Genomic DNA, 16,693 nt, shown 5'->3' with positions numbered 1-16,693 from the left:
TGGCTATTTAACTAGTGAGGGTTAGCTATTTAACTAGTGAGGGTTAGCTATTTAACTAGTGAGTGTTAGTTATTTAGCTGGTGGTGGTTAGCTATTTAACTAGTCAAGGTTAGTTATTTATCAAATCAAATCAAGTTTTATTTATAAAGCACATTTAAAAGCGATTTTTGGTTGAACCAAAGTGCTGTACATGTAATAAAAACACATTACTACAATCACAATAAAAAACAATAAATTACAACAGATATATAAAAAACACAGGGAAAAGTCAGGAGTCGTGCTCCGCTCTGACTAGAAGGCCAGGGAGAAGAAGTGTGTTTTAAGAGTAGATTTAAAAACCCCTAGGGTCTGGTCCGACCTCACATAGAGGGGCAGAGTGTTCCAGAGCATGGGGCCAGCTGCTGCGAAGACTCGTTGCCCTGGGGTTTTGAGTCTGGTCTTGGGCACTATCAGCAACAGCTGGTCAGCACACCTTAAAGCTCTGGATGGGTGTAGCGCTGGAGGAGTTCAGCTATATATCCCGGAGCCAGCCCATTTAGTGCTTTAAAAACGAATAAAAGGATTTTTAAATAAATTCGGAAACGAATTGGAAGCCGGTGTAGAGAGGCCAGAATTGGGGTGATGTGGTCACGCTTTTTGTGGCCAGTCAGTAGACGTGCCGCTGCGTTCTGCCACTAGCTGCAGGCGTTTAATGAGGCCTGGTCCATACCCACGTATAGAGCGTTGCAGTAATCCAGTCTTGAGGTTAAGAATGCATTAATAACCCTTTCTAAGTCTTTAAAAGATAAATACGACTTGGTTTTGGCCAATAGTCTTATTTTAAAAAAGCAGGATTTGACTACGCTGCTGACCTGCTTGTCGAATTTAAAAGTGCTAGTGAAGGTCACTCCAAGGTTCATGACAGAGGGGAGGATGTTTTTATTGATAGAGCCCAGAATATCAACCGGAGAGGCTGGATGTTGGGGTCCAAAAAAGATGACTTCAGTATTGCTCTCGTTGAGGTTGAAAAAGTTTTTGCTGAGCCAGGATTTTATCTCTGTTAAGCAGTCCATCAACTGCTGTAGTGAGTGTTTTTGACATTTGCTTTGAGAGGCAGATAGATCTGTACATCGTCGGCGTAGCAGTGGAAGGGAATATTGTGTTTTGTGAGAATTGAACCTCGGGGCAGTATGTACAGTAGAAAAAGGATGGGGCCCAGAATCGAGCCTTGGGGAACCCCACAGGTAAGAGGGGCTTTGGCAGAGGAGAAGGCACCTAGCTGCACTGAGAAGCTACGGTATGTCAGGTAGAACCTGAACCATGCAAGGGTAGAGCCTGTGATGCCTGCGGACTGTTCAAGCCGTGACAACAGGATGCTATGGTCCACAGTGTCAAAGGCAGCTGTCAGGTCCAACAGCACCAGGACAGCTGGGCTACCTGAGTCGGCGGCTAGGAGCAGATCATTACAAACTCTTAAAAGGGCTGTTTCAGTGCTATGCATGGGTTTGAAGCCAGACTGAAACTTTTCATGGATTCCATGCATGGTTAAGAATGACTGCAGCGGACATAGACAACTCGCTCCAGGACTTTAGATAAAAAGGGTAGCTGGGAGATGGGCCTAAAATTTGTGAGAATGGAGGGGTCGAGATTTTTCTTTTAAGTAGTGGCTTGACCACGGCATGTTTGAAGGCAGCTGGGACACATCCTGAGCTGAGAGAGGTGTTTACAAGCAATACAATACTTGCTCCAACTGAATCAAAAACATCTCTGAGAAGGCGAGAGGGAATGCTGTCTGAGGTGCAGTTTGTCGGCCGCAGGTGCTTGACTACATCCGAGAGAGAAGAGAGGGATACAGGCTCAAAGTGGTGGAGGGCAGCAGGGCACAGAAAAGGAGCAGCATCTGGGGGTAGCACTAGTGTGGGGCTAGCTTAAGAGCGGATACTTTTTCAATAAAAAATGTAAGAAACTTATCACAGAGAGTAGTCGATGGCACAATTGGAGAAGCATCAGAGGGATTAATGATCGAGTTGAGGACATTAAAAAGAACCTGAGGTTTATGGCTGTTTTTGGAGATTAAGAGAGAAATGTGCTCTGTTTTGGCTGCTTTGACTGCCGTCTGGTGGTGGTTAGCTATTTTACAAGTGAGGGTTAGCTATTTAGCTGGTGGTGGTTAGCTATTTAACTAGTGAGGGTTAGCTATTTAGCTGGTTGTGGTTAGCTATTTAACCAGTGAGGGTTAGCTATTTAGCTGGTGGTGGTTAGCTATTTAACAAAGTGAGGGTTAGTTATTTAGCTGGTGGTGGTTAGCTATTTAACTAGTGAGGGTTAGCTATTTAGCTGGTGGTGGTTAGCTATTTAACTAGTGAGGGTTAGTTATTTAGCTGGTGGTGGTTAGCTATTTAACTAGTGAGGGTTAGTTATTTAGCTGGTGGTGGTTAGCTATTTAACAAAGTGAGGGTTAGCTATTTAGCTGGTGGTGGTTAGCTATTTAACTAGTGAGGGTTAGTTATTTAGCTGGTGGTGGTTAGCTATTTAACTAGTGAGGGTTAGCTATTTAGCTGGTGGTGGTTAGCTATTTTACAAGTGAGGGTTAGCTATTTAGCTGGTGGTGGTTAGCTATTTAACTAGTGAGGGTTAGCTATTTAGCTGGTTGTGGTTAGCTATTTAACAAAGTGAGGGTTAGTTATTTAGCTGGTGGTGGTTAGCTATTTAACTAGTGAGGGTTAGCTATTTAGCTGGTGGTGGTTAGCTATTTAACTAGTGAGGGTTAGTTATTTAGCTGGTGGTGGTTAGCTATTTAACTAGTGAGGGTTAGCTATTTAGCTGGTGGTGGTTAGCTATTTAACTAGTGAGGGTTAGCTATTTAGCTGGTGGTGGTTAGCTATTTAACAAAGTGAGGGTTAGTTATTTAGCTGGTGGTGGTTAGCTATTTAACTAGCGAGGGTTAGCTATTTAGCTGGTGGTGGTTAGCTATTTAACTAGTGAGGGTTAGCTATTTAGCTGGTGGTGGTTAGCTATTTAACTAGTGAGGGTTAGCTATTTAGCTGGTGGTGGTTAGCTATTTAACTAGTGAGGGTTAGCTATTTAGCTGGTGGTGGTTAGCTATTTAACAAAGTGAGGGTTAGTTATTTAGCTGGTGGTGGTTAGCTATTTAACTAGTGAGGGTTAGCTATTTAGCTGGTGGTGGTTAGCTATTTAACTAGTGAGGGTTAGCTATTTAGCTGGTGGTGGTTAGCTATTTAACTAGTGAGGGTTAGCTATGTAGCTGGTGGTGGTTAGCTATTTAACTAGTGAGGGTTAGCTATTTAGCTGGTGGTGGTTAGCTATTTAACTAGTGAGGGTTAGCTATTTAGCTGGTGGTGGTTAGCTATTTAACTAGTGAGGGTTAGCTATTTAGCTGGTGGTGGTTAGCTATTTAACTAGTGAGGGTTAGCTATTTAGCTGGTGGTGGTTAGCTATTTAACAAGTGAGGGTTAGCTATGTAGCTGGTGGTGGTTAGCTATTTAACTAGTGAGGGTTAGCTATTTAGCTGGTGGTGGTTAGCTATTTAACTAGTGAGGGTTAGCTATGTAGCTGGTGGTGGTTAGCTATTTAACTAGTGAGGGTTAGCTATTTAGCTGGTGGTGGTTAGCTATTTAACTAGTGAGGGTTAGCTATTTAGCTGGTGGTGGTTAGCTATTTAACTAGTGAGGGTTAGCTATTTAGCTGGTGGTGGTTAGCTATTTAAACTAGTGAGGGTTAGCTATTTAGCTGGTGGTGGTTAGCTATTTAACTAAGTGAGGGTTAGTTATTTAGCTGGTGGTGGTTAGCTATTTAACTAGTGAGGGTTAGTTATTTAGCTGGTGGTGGTTAGCTATTTAACTAGTGAGGGGTGGTTATTTAGCTGGTGGGTGGTTAGCTATTAACAAAGTGAGGGTTAGCTATTTAGCTGGTGGTGGTTAGCTATTTAACTAGTGAGGGTTAGCTATTTAGCTGGTGGTGGTTAGCTATTTAACAAAGTGAGGGTTAGCTATTTAGCTGGTGGTGGTTAGCTATTTAACTAGTGAGGGTTAGCTATTTAGCTGGTGGTGGTTAGCTATTTAACAAAGTGAGGGTTAGCTATTTAGCTGGTGGTGGTTAGCTATTTAACTAGTGAGGGTTAGCTATGTAGCTGGTGGTGGTTAGCTATTTAACTAGTGAGAGTTAGCTATTTAGCTGGTGGTGGTTAGCTATTTAACTAGTGAGGGTTAGTTATTTAGCTGGTGGTGGTTAGCTATTTAACAAAGTGAGGGTTAGCTATTTAGCTGGTGGTGGTTAGCTATTTAACTAGTGAGGGTTAGCTATTTAGCTGGTGGTGGTTAGCTATTTAACAAAGTGAGGGTTAGTTATTTAGCTGGTGGTGGTTAGCTATTTAACTAGTGAGGGTTAGTTATTTAGCTGGTGGTGGTTAGCTATTTAACAAAGTGAGGGTTAGCTATTTAGCTGGTGGTGGTTAGCTATTTAACTAGTGAGGGTTAGCTATTTAGCTGGTGGTGGTTAGCTATTTAACTAGTGAGGGTTAGTTATTTAGCTGGTGGTGTTAGCTATTTAACAAAGTGAGGGTTAGTTATGTAGCTGGTGGTGGTTAGCTATTTAACTAGTGAGGGTTAGCTATTTAGCTGGTGGTGGTTAGCTATTTAACAAGTGAGGGTTAGTTATTTAGCTGGTGGTGGTTAGCTATTTAACTAGTGAGGGTTAGTTATTTAGCTGGTGGTGGTTAGCTATTTAACTAGTGAGGGTTAGTTATTTAGCTGGTGGTGGTTAGCTATTTAACTAGTGAGGGTTAGCTATTTAGCTGGTGGTGGTTAGCTATTTAACAAGTGAGGGTTAGCTATTTAGCTGGTGGTGGTTAGCTATTTAACTAGTGAGGGTTAGCTATTTAGCTGGTGGTGTTAGCTATTTAACTAGCAATCGTTTTCTCTCTATCTACCTAGTTAGCTTACATTATCTACCCATCTAACAAGCTAGCTAGTGAATGTTAGCTATCTAGCTAGCTGATAGCAGTTCCTCACATCTCCAAACATCAACGTAATGCCTCTAATATATTTTTGGGATAAAGAAATCACATATTCCTAACCCTAACCTGGAAAACTGTTATAACTTAATGCCAGTTTATTGAAAAGCTTTAAAATATTTTCTTTTGCAAGTAAAGGTTGATAAAGCTGGCTAAGCTATGCTAAGTAATAGTAATACAGCTCTAACAGAAGCGCCCTAGAGCAGGTGAAGCATAAGGTGAATGAGGTTTATATTAAAATAAAATACAAGAAAGTGAAAGGAAGTAGTTGCTAAACCTCCTGTTTACTCGTCCACATGAATCCCAATTAGTATGATTGTGTGAAACTATTTGAATAAATTATGCAATATGTACATAATCCTCTACACATCTATTACTGTGCATTTCATCCCTCAAAGATGTTGTATTACACTAAAGAATCAGGAAACACTTTATTTGGTTATTTTACAGAAATAATCGTGACATTCATATTTATCCTTCTGCTTTAACATATGGTTGAAAGTTCAAAACATATATCAACTTTATTACGTTTTAAATGTTGTAAATGTAATTATTCTTAATACCATATTAATGACGAGAACAATAATGTGATTAAGGGAATTATGTAATTTAGTAACTAGGGTAAAATATGAATTAGATTAAATGAATAGGAAATCATGCAATATTGAAAACACAAGTTAAACACACTTTGATCAGCAGAGGGATGAAGCTTCATACATCCTGCTTTTGGTTCATAACACATTACATTAAAAAAGAACCTCCAGACGAGGAGGAATAATACAAACTGAACACCATGATCAGAAATACTATGTCCGATCGTCCTTAATCTAACCTAAATATATGTCAAGCTAAATAGCAAGAACCTACACAATCATCCTCTACCTGCTCTGATCCACTGTCTCGCACACCTTCTGTGGAATTATCTTCACGTTGTGCACAGCGGTAATGTATGGAAACATCCGCTCAGTGAAAGTGTGTGTGAAGGTGTGTATGTGTGTGTATGTGTGTGTTAGTGTCAAGATCACAGCTTTCCTCTGTTCCAGTCCAGATCCACTCTGACCCTCTGGAGCTCCTTCAGGCTGAGAGTTTCTGGACCTGATGCTGACCATGCTGCGTATTTACCGTCATGTAAACCTATCATCCAGAATCCAGACCGTATGATTCCCTTCCTCTGGAGAGACTCTGCTGACACACCCAGTGACCAGCATGTTCTGTCTCTAACCTGGACGTCCCAGCTGTGAGTCCCTAGAGGCTTCTCAATACTCACATTTCCCCTCCTCAACTCCTCGACTCCACCCGAGGATCGAGTGTCGAGGAGGCTCTCTGGAGGAGCTGTAACCGAGGATACACTGATGGTTCCTCCACGGCTCCTCCGCGGATGCATTTCCGGGAACGGTGGAGGCGTGACGCACGGCCAGACTTATCTCAGCCAATGACAGCTCTGCATGCATCCCCTGGATATTATTTTAGAAACTGCTCTCATCGCAACGCGATGTTTACAGTGAGAACAGATGTGAGGCCCGTGCAGAAAGCAGAGCAGTGTGTAAAATATATATCACTCAGTATAACAGACCTACTCTCTTTATTTGCTTTAGTTTAGGAGATATCTACAAAGAGTCGATATTTTTCTAAGACCATTTAGTGCTTCACGTAATAAAATACACAACGGCTGTAGCCTGATTATGCGTTAGGAGCTGTAGGTGTGTGTGGTACAGTGTCGGTGCGTGTTGTAGGCTACAGTGTGTAGGTGTGTGTTGTACAGTGTGTAGGTGTGTGTTGTACAGTGTGTAGGTGTGTGTTGTACAGTGCGCAGATGCGGCGGACAGACAGGTCTCAGTTGGTTTGGTGTCCTCTGCTTACTTTTAATACTTGTAAATACAACTTTTGGCCCGTAATTTCAATTCCCCATTTCAGCGACCAGAGAGAGAGGGGGGGGATATATCCAGTCTCTGATTGTGTTACGTTATTATGAGAGTGCTCTCATACTTTAAATTGCATATATTTATATAAATATATTTGTGTGTGTGTGTGTCCGCATCTGTAGCCTGGTATTGTCTCATTACACCGCACTCTCAATGAATTAAAAGTAAATATGTGGGGGAACAATGTTCAGCTGATCTAACAGAGATGATAAAATATGAGAAAACACTCGACAGCTGATGCAGCTGTTGCCACGTCATAATGAACGGACGTCGCTTTAATATGACCGCTCAGAGGAGAGGAGTTCTCATTACTTTAAACGTCTGCTGCTTCCCCTCCTCTCTCCTCGGTTCCCCTCCTCGGTCCTCCGCTCGCATCTCCTGTGGGCGGGTCTAAGTATCGAGGAGGGGAGTCGAGGAGGGGAGTCGAGGAGGGGAAATTTGAGTATTGAGAAGCCTCTCCTGAGTCAAAGCCCTCAGAGCCCAGGACAGAGAGGCTATCATCAAACCTCTCTGGATTATCAGGAAGTTCCTGTTTCTCTCCTCGTCTCACTCTGGTCAGATCTTCAGACAGGAGGAGTGATGGACTAGCAGTGTTTGGGTCCAGGAGGACAGGAGAGTAGGACACCATGTCCTTCATCTTGCTCCAGATGTTGAAGCTGAGGTTGCCCAGGTGTTTGGCCTGGTCTATCAGAGCTCCTGAGGGCAGCTGTGGAGCCTCCAGCAGGGGGCGCTGCAGCCTCTCCACTGCAGCCTTGTAGTTGAGCAGGAAGGAGACGTCTTCAGCTCTCAGCTCCTCCTCTGTGGCTCTGACTGTGTGTGAAAGAGCTGCTATCTCTCTGCTCACAGCCTCCACCTTCCTCCTCTTCTGCTCCTCTTCCTCCCTCAGTGCAGCCAGCCTGGCCTCCTCTTCCTCTTCTAGAAACTGGTGAAGCTTCTTGAACTGCTCCTTAATCTGCTTCTCTGTGCGTCGGGCCTGGACCTTCAGGTGTCTTGCTGTTAGATCAAACTTCACTTTAACTTCTTCAAAGAGCTTCAGTTTCTCCTGAAAGGGCTGCAGAGCTTCCTGGAGCTCCTCTCGGAGATCCTGAGCAGCTTCATCCATGGGTCTGAATCTGTGGTTGGTGTGTGCTTTTGAATCTCTGCAGACGAGACACACTGGCTGCTGATGGTCCAGACAGAAGAGTCTGAGTCTCTCAGAGTGCAGACTGCAGAGAGCCTCTGGAGGCCTCTGACCTCTCTCCAGTAAGAAGGCCTCACACAGGTTCTTCAACACCAGGTTACAGGGAGGTTCTATCTCTGAATGTTTTCTCTTACAGACTGGACACTCTCGCGATGGCTTCTCTCTCCACCAGGTCTGCAGACAGGCTTTACAGAAGCTGTGGCAGCAGGACAGAACAACAGGATCTCTAAAGACGTCCTTACAGACCGGACAGCAGAGCTCTTCCTCTAACCTGGAAGCCATGTTGTCTCTGAGTGAAGCTGAAACACAGCAGAGAGGAAGTGCAGTCAGTCTCTCTCCCCTCCCCCTCCTCCACTGACTTCTCTCTGAGTGATGTTTGGAGACTCACCTTCAGGGGGGAGGGTCCGCAGGTTGAAGCAGCAGGGCTGTAGTTTCCACTTGTCTCTCCTGCAGCTGAACTCAGAGGAAGTTGTTAGTCTGGTCTGAAGGTGAATCTGATCGTCTGATTCTCCGTCCGTCTCTCCGCAGTGAGGGAGAGGAACAAGCTGTTTGCTGGTCAGTCTCAGCGAGTCAGTGAGGGAGAGGAACAAGCTGTCACGCCTCCTCTGCTGAACTCTGTCTCCTCTCGTGGAGCTCCGGGAGTGTCTCGGGCCAAAGGGCTGATTCATTGCTGGATCTAAAGACTGAAAGTGTGCAGCAGACTGTTGTGTTTGTATTCAAAGGTTGTTTGAACAAATGTTGTTAGAAGGAGGTAAAACTTGTGAAATCCCCAAAGTGCTCTGGGATTGGGAAACCCTGGACCTTTAAGGAAGCCAGAGAAGTATGGACTGTAGGAGTGTAGCGTCGAATGAAATAATGCATGTAAGAGGTACAATTGGATATTATAGGTACAGCGTGTTGTAAGATATTATCTGACAGGGTATGGAAGTGTACCATAGAGTATTGTATAAACGGTAACACTGTATAAAAAGGCAGGTTACCGTTAATTGTTGTTTATAAGTACAGAGGAATGTGTTTAAATAAGATAGATGGTAAAAGTTTAGAACGCTTTAAAGAGCCGCGTCTTAACCTCAAATCCCCCCAACTGTCTCTCTCTATTTGCTGCGGCTCTGTGGGAGGTCACCACTAGAGGGCGAGATTCGGACGACACCACACACAACACCACACACACACACACAAGACACACACACACCCCCACACACACACACAGACACACACACAGACACAACACACACCCACACACCACACAACCACACACACACACAGACACACACACACACACACACCCACACACACACACACAGACACACACACACCCACACACACCCACACACACACCCACACAAACAACCCACACACACACCCACACACACACCAAACCCACACACACACACCACACACACACCCACACACACACACACACACACACACACCACACACCACACACAAACACACCCACACACACACACAAACCCACACCACACAACACACACACACACCCACACACACCCCCCACACACACACACCACACAACAGAGACACACACCCACACACAGACACACCCACACACACACACACAGACACGCACACACATCACACACACCCACACCACACAACACACACCCCACACACACACACCACACACACACACCCCACACACACACAACAGACCCCCCCACACACAGACACACACCCCACACACACACACACACACACCCCCACACACAGTACAGCACACACCACACACGCACCAACACACACACACCTCCCCCCCACACACACACACACAACCCACACACACACACACACACACAAACCCACACACACCCCCCCCACACACACCACACGCCCACACACACGCACACACACACACACCCCCACACACACACACACACAACTGTCTCTCACAGTCACGCTATGGGTTTTGGCTCCTGGCCTTTCGGACTTCCTCATAGATGAAGTTGCAGAATGTCCCTTCTCTTATCCCTCTGGTATCACGGGACCTTTCTAAATGTCATTTCAGATATGAGTGTGTGCATACCGGCCGAAGCACACATGAGAAAGTGGGTCTTTCCCTATCGTGGTGGAGTGGTAATTCCCTTTATTGTAACCTGAACTAGTTTTCCTTTGAGCTTTGACCATGTAGTCGTGCCATCTGTGGTGTGCGTTTTACAATCAAATACCCCATCACAAAACACACAAAAGACAACACAAGATTAGTGAATGTAAAACATACAATAGCAACCCAACAACACCAGCGAAACAATATGAGAGGAGACCTCGCAGACTTTAATATTATAGATGACAGTAGTTTCTCATGCTTCTGCTTAATTTCACTGATGTTTACAAAATATCCCCTGTTTCCGTGTGATTAACGTGAGATCGTCTTTGTGAGAGCAAAGGACCTCGTCATCCTGATCTGCAAGAAGGGGCGCTGCAAGACTCAGGGAAGGGTGCGCGGACCTGAACTAAGAACAATATGGCACTACTTCCATTGTATTTTATTGTATTTACTTGCACTATTGTATCTGTGTTATTGTGTTGCACTGTTGGAGGAGCCTGGGACCTCAGATGTGCATCAACATAACTCCACTGTAGCGATGTACACATGACAGTAGAAGCCTTGAATCTTGAAATGGAGTTCAAGCACATTTTAGACGTGGCCAAACGGTGGTACTACACTTCTGTGTAACGGCCCGTCCACACTACAGCGTCGACAGCGTCGACAGCTCCAATCTGCCCATTCACTTTGAATGCGGTGACGTCACGTTGCCTCGCTTTTTCGCCGAACTGAATTGTGGGTAGCAGAGCGGTCCGTCTCCAAGTTGAACAATGTTCAACTTCTGACGCCGGAGACGCCGGAGTAGCCAGCCGGAGCCAATCAAACCGCGTCTAAGCTGGGAGAGATATCCCGCCGTTCATTTCTATATTTCAAAAAAAGTTGGAGGAGAAACTAACTATCGCCGTAGCAACCACCCGGTTTTGTATGACCAGCCCCTCTTCACCTCCCGGGATACAAACCGGAGGAACCAGGCATGGAGGGAGGTGGCAGAGACAGTGGGGGAAACTGGTAGGGTTTCGCCTGTTTGGGGAGTTTATATATATTTATATATTGCTCGCATAAAATCCCCGGGGTTTTTGCTTTGTATGTCGGGGCGGGAGATTCATGTGATTGGTTTTTGGTCGTGTTGCTTGAATAAAATCTCCAAGCTCCAGACACGCCCAGCTCCAAGCTGAAGCTGTAGTGTGGACGCTCCGTCAGTCATGTGATGTCATTGGGCCCAACATCGACATTGGGAAAGAGACGTCTGTAAATCAGGGAATATATTTGTTTTGAGGTGAATGAACTTCCCAATGCTAACACTCTAATAGCGCTTATTTAAATTGTTGGATCCTCAAAGTAAAAAATGTGCAAATAGAGGAATCCATATCCGTTACAGAGCGACTATAGAGAGGCGAAGTCCCGCCCATCTACTTCCGCCCCATGGGACCTTATTTCAGAAAGATTATACATTGAAGTCAATGGAGAGAGAAAACGTATCTTTCCATCCCGTTTGAGTTGTGCCCTGAATTACACACGTGATGTTTGTCAATCTTAAAAAACCATTGCCGTGTCAAAAAAGTCACAGTTTGTCGTAAAACTGTTGAAATATAAGACTATGAAAAATACACAACTAGAAAGACTACAACTCCCAGAGTCTCGTAAGTGATGTCACAACTGTTTTCCTCCACTAAATATAAGACATAGCTAAGATAACTTTAACAAGATGCCTGTGTGCTTAGTGCCAGGCTGTTATCATGCCAGCAATGGGTCTTGCTCGTTCTTCCGCTTCCCGTCTGATGAAAGGACCAGGAGTGGCTGGATCCAGTTAGCTACCTAGCTAGTAGCTAGCACGTCAATCAATCAATGTTTATTTATAGCCCAATATCACACATGTTACATTTGTCTCAGTGGTCTTCACAGTTTGTACAGAATATCAGTATGACAATACGACACCCTCTGTCCTTAGACCCTCTGTCTTTAGACCCTCTGTCCTCAGACCCTCTGTCCTCAGACCATCTGTCCTCAGACCATCTGTCCTCAGACCCTCTGTCCTCAGACCCTCTGTCCTTAGACCCTCTGTCCTCAGACCCTGTGTCCTCAGACCCTCTGTCCTTAGACCCTCTGTCCTTGGACCCTCTGTCCTCAGACCCTCTGTCCTCAGACCCTGTGTCCTCAGACCCTCTGTCCTCAGACCCTCTGTCCTCAGACCCTGTGTCCTCAGACCCCTCTGTCCTTAGACCCTCTGTCCTTGGACCCTCTGTCCTCAGACCCTCTGTCCTTAGACCCTCTGTCCTTAGACCATCTGTCCTTGGACCCTCTGTCCTTAGACCCTCTGTCCTTGGACCCTCTGTCCTCAGACCCTCTGTCCTTAGACCCTCTGTCCTCAGACCCTCTGTCCTTAGACCCTCTGTCCTCAGGACCCTGTGTCCTCAGACCCTCTGTCCTTAGACCCTCTGTCCTTAGACCCTCTGTCCTCAGACCCTCTGTCCTCAGGACCCTCTGTCCTCAGACCCTCTGTGCCCTCAGACCCTCTGTCCCTCAGACCTGGTCTCGACCCTGTCTCAGACCCTCTGTCCTCAGACCCTGTGTCCTCAGACCCTCTGTCCTTAGACCCTCTGTCCTTGGACCCTCTGTCCTCAGACCCTCTGTCCTTAGACCCTCTGTCCTTAGACCATCTGTCCTTGGACCCTCTGTCCTTAGACCATCTGTCCTTGGACCCTCTGTCCTCAGACCCTCTGTCCTTAGACCCTCTGTCCTCAGACCCTCTGTCCTTAGACCCTCTGTCCTCAGACCCTCTGTCCTCAGACCCTCTGTCCTCAGACCCTGTGTCCTCAGACCCTCTGTCCTCAGACCCTGTGTCCTCAGACCCTCTGTCCTCAGACCCTCTGTCCTCAGACCCTGTGTCCTCAGACCCTCTGTCCTTAGACCCTCTGTCCTTGGACCCTCTGTCCTCAGACCCTCTGTCCTCAGACCCTCTGTCCTCAGACCCTGTGTCCTCAGACCCTCTGTCCTCAGACCCTCTGTCCTCAGACCCTGTGTCCTCAGACCCTCTGTCCTTAGACCCTCTGTCCTTGGACCCTCTGTCCTCAGACCCTCTGTCCTTAGACCCTCTGTCCTTAGACCATCTGTCCTTGGACCCTCTGTCCTTAGACCATCTGTCCTTGGACCCTCTGTCCTCAGACCCTCTGTCCTTAGACCCTCTGTCCTCAGACCCTCTGTCCTCAGACCCTCTGTCCTCAGACCCTGTGTCCTCAGACCCTCTGTCCTTAGACCCTCTGTCCTTGGACCCTCTGTCCTCAGACCCTCTGTCCTCAGACCCTGTGTCCTCAGACCCTCTGTCCTCAGACCCTCTGTCCTCAGACCCTGTGTCCTCAGACCCTCTGTCCTTAGACCCTCTGTCCTTGGACCCTCTGTCCTCAGACCCTCTGTCCTTAGACCCTCTGTCCTTAGACCATCTGTCCTTGGACCCTCTGTCCTCAGACCCTCTGTCCTCAGACCCTCTGTCCTCAGACCCTCTGTCCTCAGACCCTCTGTCCTCAGACCCTCTGTCCTTAGACCCTCTGTCCTTAGACCCTCTGTCCTTAGACCATCTGTCCTTGGACCCTCTGTCCTCAGACACTCTGTCCTTAGACCCTCTGTCCTTAGACCATCTGTCCTTGGACCCTCTGTCCTCAGACACTCTGTCCTTAGACCCTCTGTCCTTAGACCATCTGTCCTTGGACCCTCTGTCCCAAGGCAAGTTTATTTATAAAGCACTTTTCAACACAAGGCAATTCTTTACAAAGTGCTTTACACAAATGAAAGACATTAAGAGCATAACACACATTAGAAACATTAAAGAGCAAAGATAATAAAACATGAATGCAAGTTGCAGTGCCGTGTGAGATGTGAATAGTTCAATTAAAAGTAGCGGCAGAAGGGAAAGTCCTCAGCGAGAGATGTTGTCCTCTGTGACTGTGTCCATAACACCATGTGACTGGGGAAGACCAATCAGGAGAGGGAAGCGAAGAGCAGCTGGAAACTCCACTTCCTCTTTAATAACGTCCCTTTACGAAGTGACCTGTGAGATGTGCTGCACGTCATTGTTGATGTCACACACACGCACACACACACACACACACACACACATTTCAAACTATACAAGCGCTGGAAAGTACAACTCCAGTATAATGTATTTGTTCCGTACTTGTATACGCTTTGTTTTCCATAGTATTTAACGGTGTACTTCTCCTTGTATACATTTCAGAGCGGTATGTTGTACTTTCCACTTTATCGATTTATTTTAAAGCTTCAGTTACTATTTATTCAGGTTACTGTAATAATCATTTACATTAGATTATTAACATATTATATAATCACCACATGTGGATGTACTTATCAATGAAGCTTTACAACCACCTTTAATGCATCATGAATAATAAATACACCTTCTGACGTTAGTCCTACTGAATAGGTACTTTAACTTCTGGTACTATATTTAGATTTTTAAACATTTGTATTATTTTTTAACTGTGACATTAAGCACAACCTCTGAGTGTGTATGTTATCATACACAGTACACACTGACTGTGTACATGTACACTAACATCTACTTTCCTTTCGTGTTTTTACACATTTTACTCTGGTAATGAAAATATACATAAAACAAATAGAAAGACCCAATAAAAAACCCACACACGGCTTCATCTGTGTGTGTGTGTGTGTGTGTGTGTGTGTGTGTGTGTGTGTGTGTGTGTGTGTGTGTGTGTGTGTGTGTGTGTGTGTGTGTGTGTGTGTGTGTGTGTGTGTGTGTGTGTGTGTGTGTGATGATTGATCATTAAAGTGTTCTCAAAGCTGGTAAAGCCGGGAGGCGTGTGGCGCAGTGCGTTGGTGTTGGGTTCAGGGGGGCGCAGGTTCAAACCCCACTGCAGTCAGCATGTCTAACAAGTAACATGTGAGCTGGTGAAGGTGCAGCTAGTCTGAAGTACTTTGTAGACTGCAGGGTAGCTGGTGAAGGTGCAGCTAGTCTGAAGTACTTTGTAGACTGCAGGGTAGCTGGTGAAGGTGCAGCTAGTCTGAAGTACTTTGTAGACTGCAGGGTAGCTGGTGGAGGTGCAGCTAGTCTGAAGTACTTTGTAGACTGCAGGGTAGCTGGTGGAGGTGCAGCTAGTCTGAAGTACTTTGTAGACTGCAGGGTAGCTGGTGGAGGTGCAGCTAGTCTGAAGTACTTTGTAGACTGCAGGGTAGCTGGTGAAGGTGCAGCTAGTCTGAAGTACTTTGTAGGCTGCAGGGTAGCTGGTGAAGGTGCAGCTAGTCTGAAGTACTTTGTAGACTGCAGGGTAGCTGGTGGAGGTGCAGCTAGTCTGAAGTACTTTGTAGACTGCAGGGTAGCTGGTGAAGGTGCAGCTAGTCTGAAGTACTTTGTAGACTGCAGGGTAGCTGGTGGAGGAGCAGCTAGTCTGAAGTACTTTGTAGACTGCAGGGTAGCTGGTGGAGGTGCAGCTAGTCTGAAGTACTTTGTAGACTGCAGGGTAGCTGGTGGAGGTGCAGCTAGTCTGAAGTACTTTGTAGACTGCAGGGTAGCTGGTGGAGGTGCAGCTAGTCTGAAGTACTTTGTAGACTGCAGGGTAGCTGGTGGATTTACTCCAGGTGGAACTAAAGTCTGATTCAACACTTGGTTATATTTCACATCATTCATCCAGATCTGTGAAGTAACTAAAGGTATTAAATACATGTAGTGGAGGAAAAGTACACCATTTACCTCTGAACTGTAGTGGAGTAGAACACTAGCATAAGATTGAAATACTAAAGTAATATACAAGCCTCAGAATTGTACTTGAGTAAATGTACTTAGTTACTTCCCACCTCTTATTACTTGTTGGAGTACTTAAGTAAAGTGTCTGAGTTCTTCCTGACGTCAGAGATGACCCGTTACTCAGAATGAGTATTACTACACTGAGTGCGTTAGATCCGGATGCTCCAGAGCCTGATGCCACTGGTGAAGGGACCTGGGGAGGGGAACAGGAACGCAGGGACTCGTGTTGTTCTCTATGTGTGGAGAGCGAAACCAAATGGAAACAGGAACCTGGGAAACACAGAAGAGTGACAGGAGGGGAAGGGCCGGAGAGAGAGGAACCTTTCACCGGAAGATGACGTCAGGAAGCCCGGCAGGCATGCAGCTTCGCTTCCACTGAAACGGCTGCTGGAATCAGAGGTACATTTACTCAAGTTCTGTATTTAGGAACACTTTAGAGAGGTACTTTTACTTTACTTGAGTATTTCAATTTCATGCTACTGTGTACTTTTCCTCCTCTACATGTATTTAATACCTCTAGTTACTTCACAGATCTGGATGAATGATGTGAAATCTAACCAAGTGTTGAATCAGCCTTTAGTTCCACCTGGAGTAAATCCACCAGCTACCCTGCAGCCTACAAAGTACTTCAGACTAGCTGCACCTCCACCAGCTACCCTGCAGCCTACAAAGTACTTCAGACTAGCTGCACCTCCACCAGCTACCCTGCAGTCTACAAAGTACTTCAGACTAGCTGCACCTC

The 16,693-nt window shown here is 45.8% G+C and overlaps 1 protein-coding gene across 2 annotated transcripts in view; it reads right to left on the bottom strand.

Moving 5' to 3' along the window:
* Nucleotides 1-8,681, bottom strand: part of LOC117442276 (E3 ubiquitin-protein ligase TRIM35-like) — an 18,651-nt gene extending 9,970 nt beyond the window's left edge. The window contains exons 1-2 of one of the 2 annotated variants that reach the window (XR_011642884.1): nucleotides 8,502-8,681; nucleotides 6,279-8,412 (exon numbers count right to left, since the gene is read on the bottom strand). Coding sequence is in view for 1 of the 2 variants with exons in the window: in XM_071202390.1 (XP_071058491.1) it covers nucleotides 7,247-8,395 (1,149 nt within the window). In the remaining variant the exon portion in view is untranslated. Of the gene's footprint in view, nucleotides 1-5,438; nucleotides 8,413-8,501 lie in introns of those variants that run through there. The other variant, XM_071202390.1, reaches the window with a different exon arrangement.
* Nucleotides 8,682-16,693: the final 8,012 nt, after the last annotated feature.

Source organism: Pseudochaenichthys georgianus, unplaced genomic scaffold (genome assembly GCF_902827115.2).
Source record: "Pseudochaenichthys georgianus unplaced genomic scaffold, fPseGeo1.2 scaffold_405_arrow_ctg1, whole genome shotgun sequence".
Lineage (NCBI taxonomy): Eukaryota > Metazoa > Chordata > Actinopteri > Perciformes > Channichthyidae > Pseudochaenichthys > Pseudochaenichthys georgianus.
Note: the sequence above shows the minus strand (reverse complement) of the source record. Positions and strands in the feature narration are given on the sequence as shown.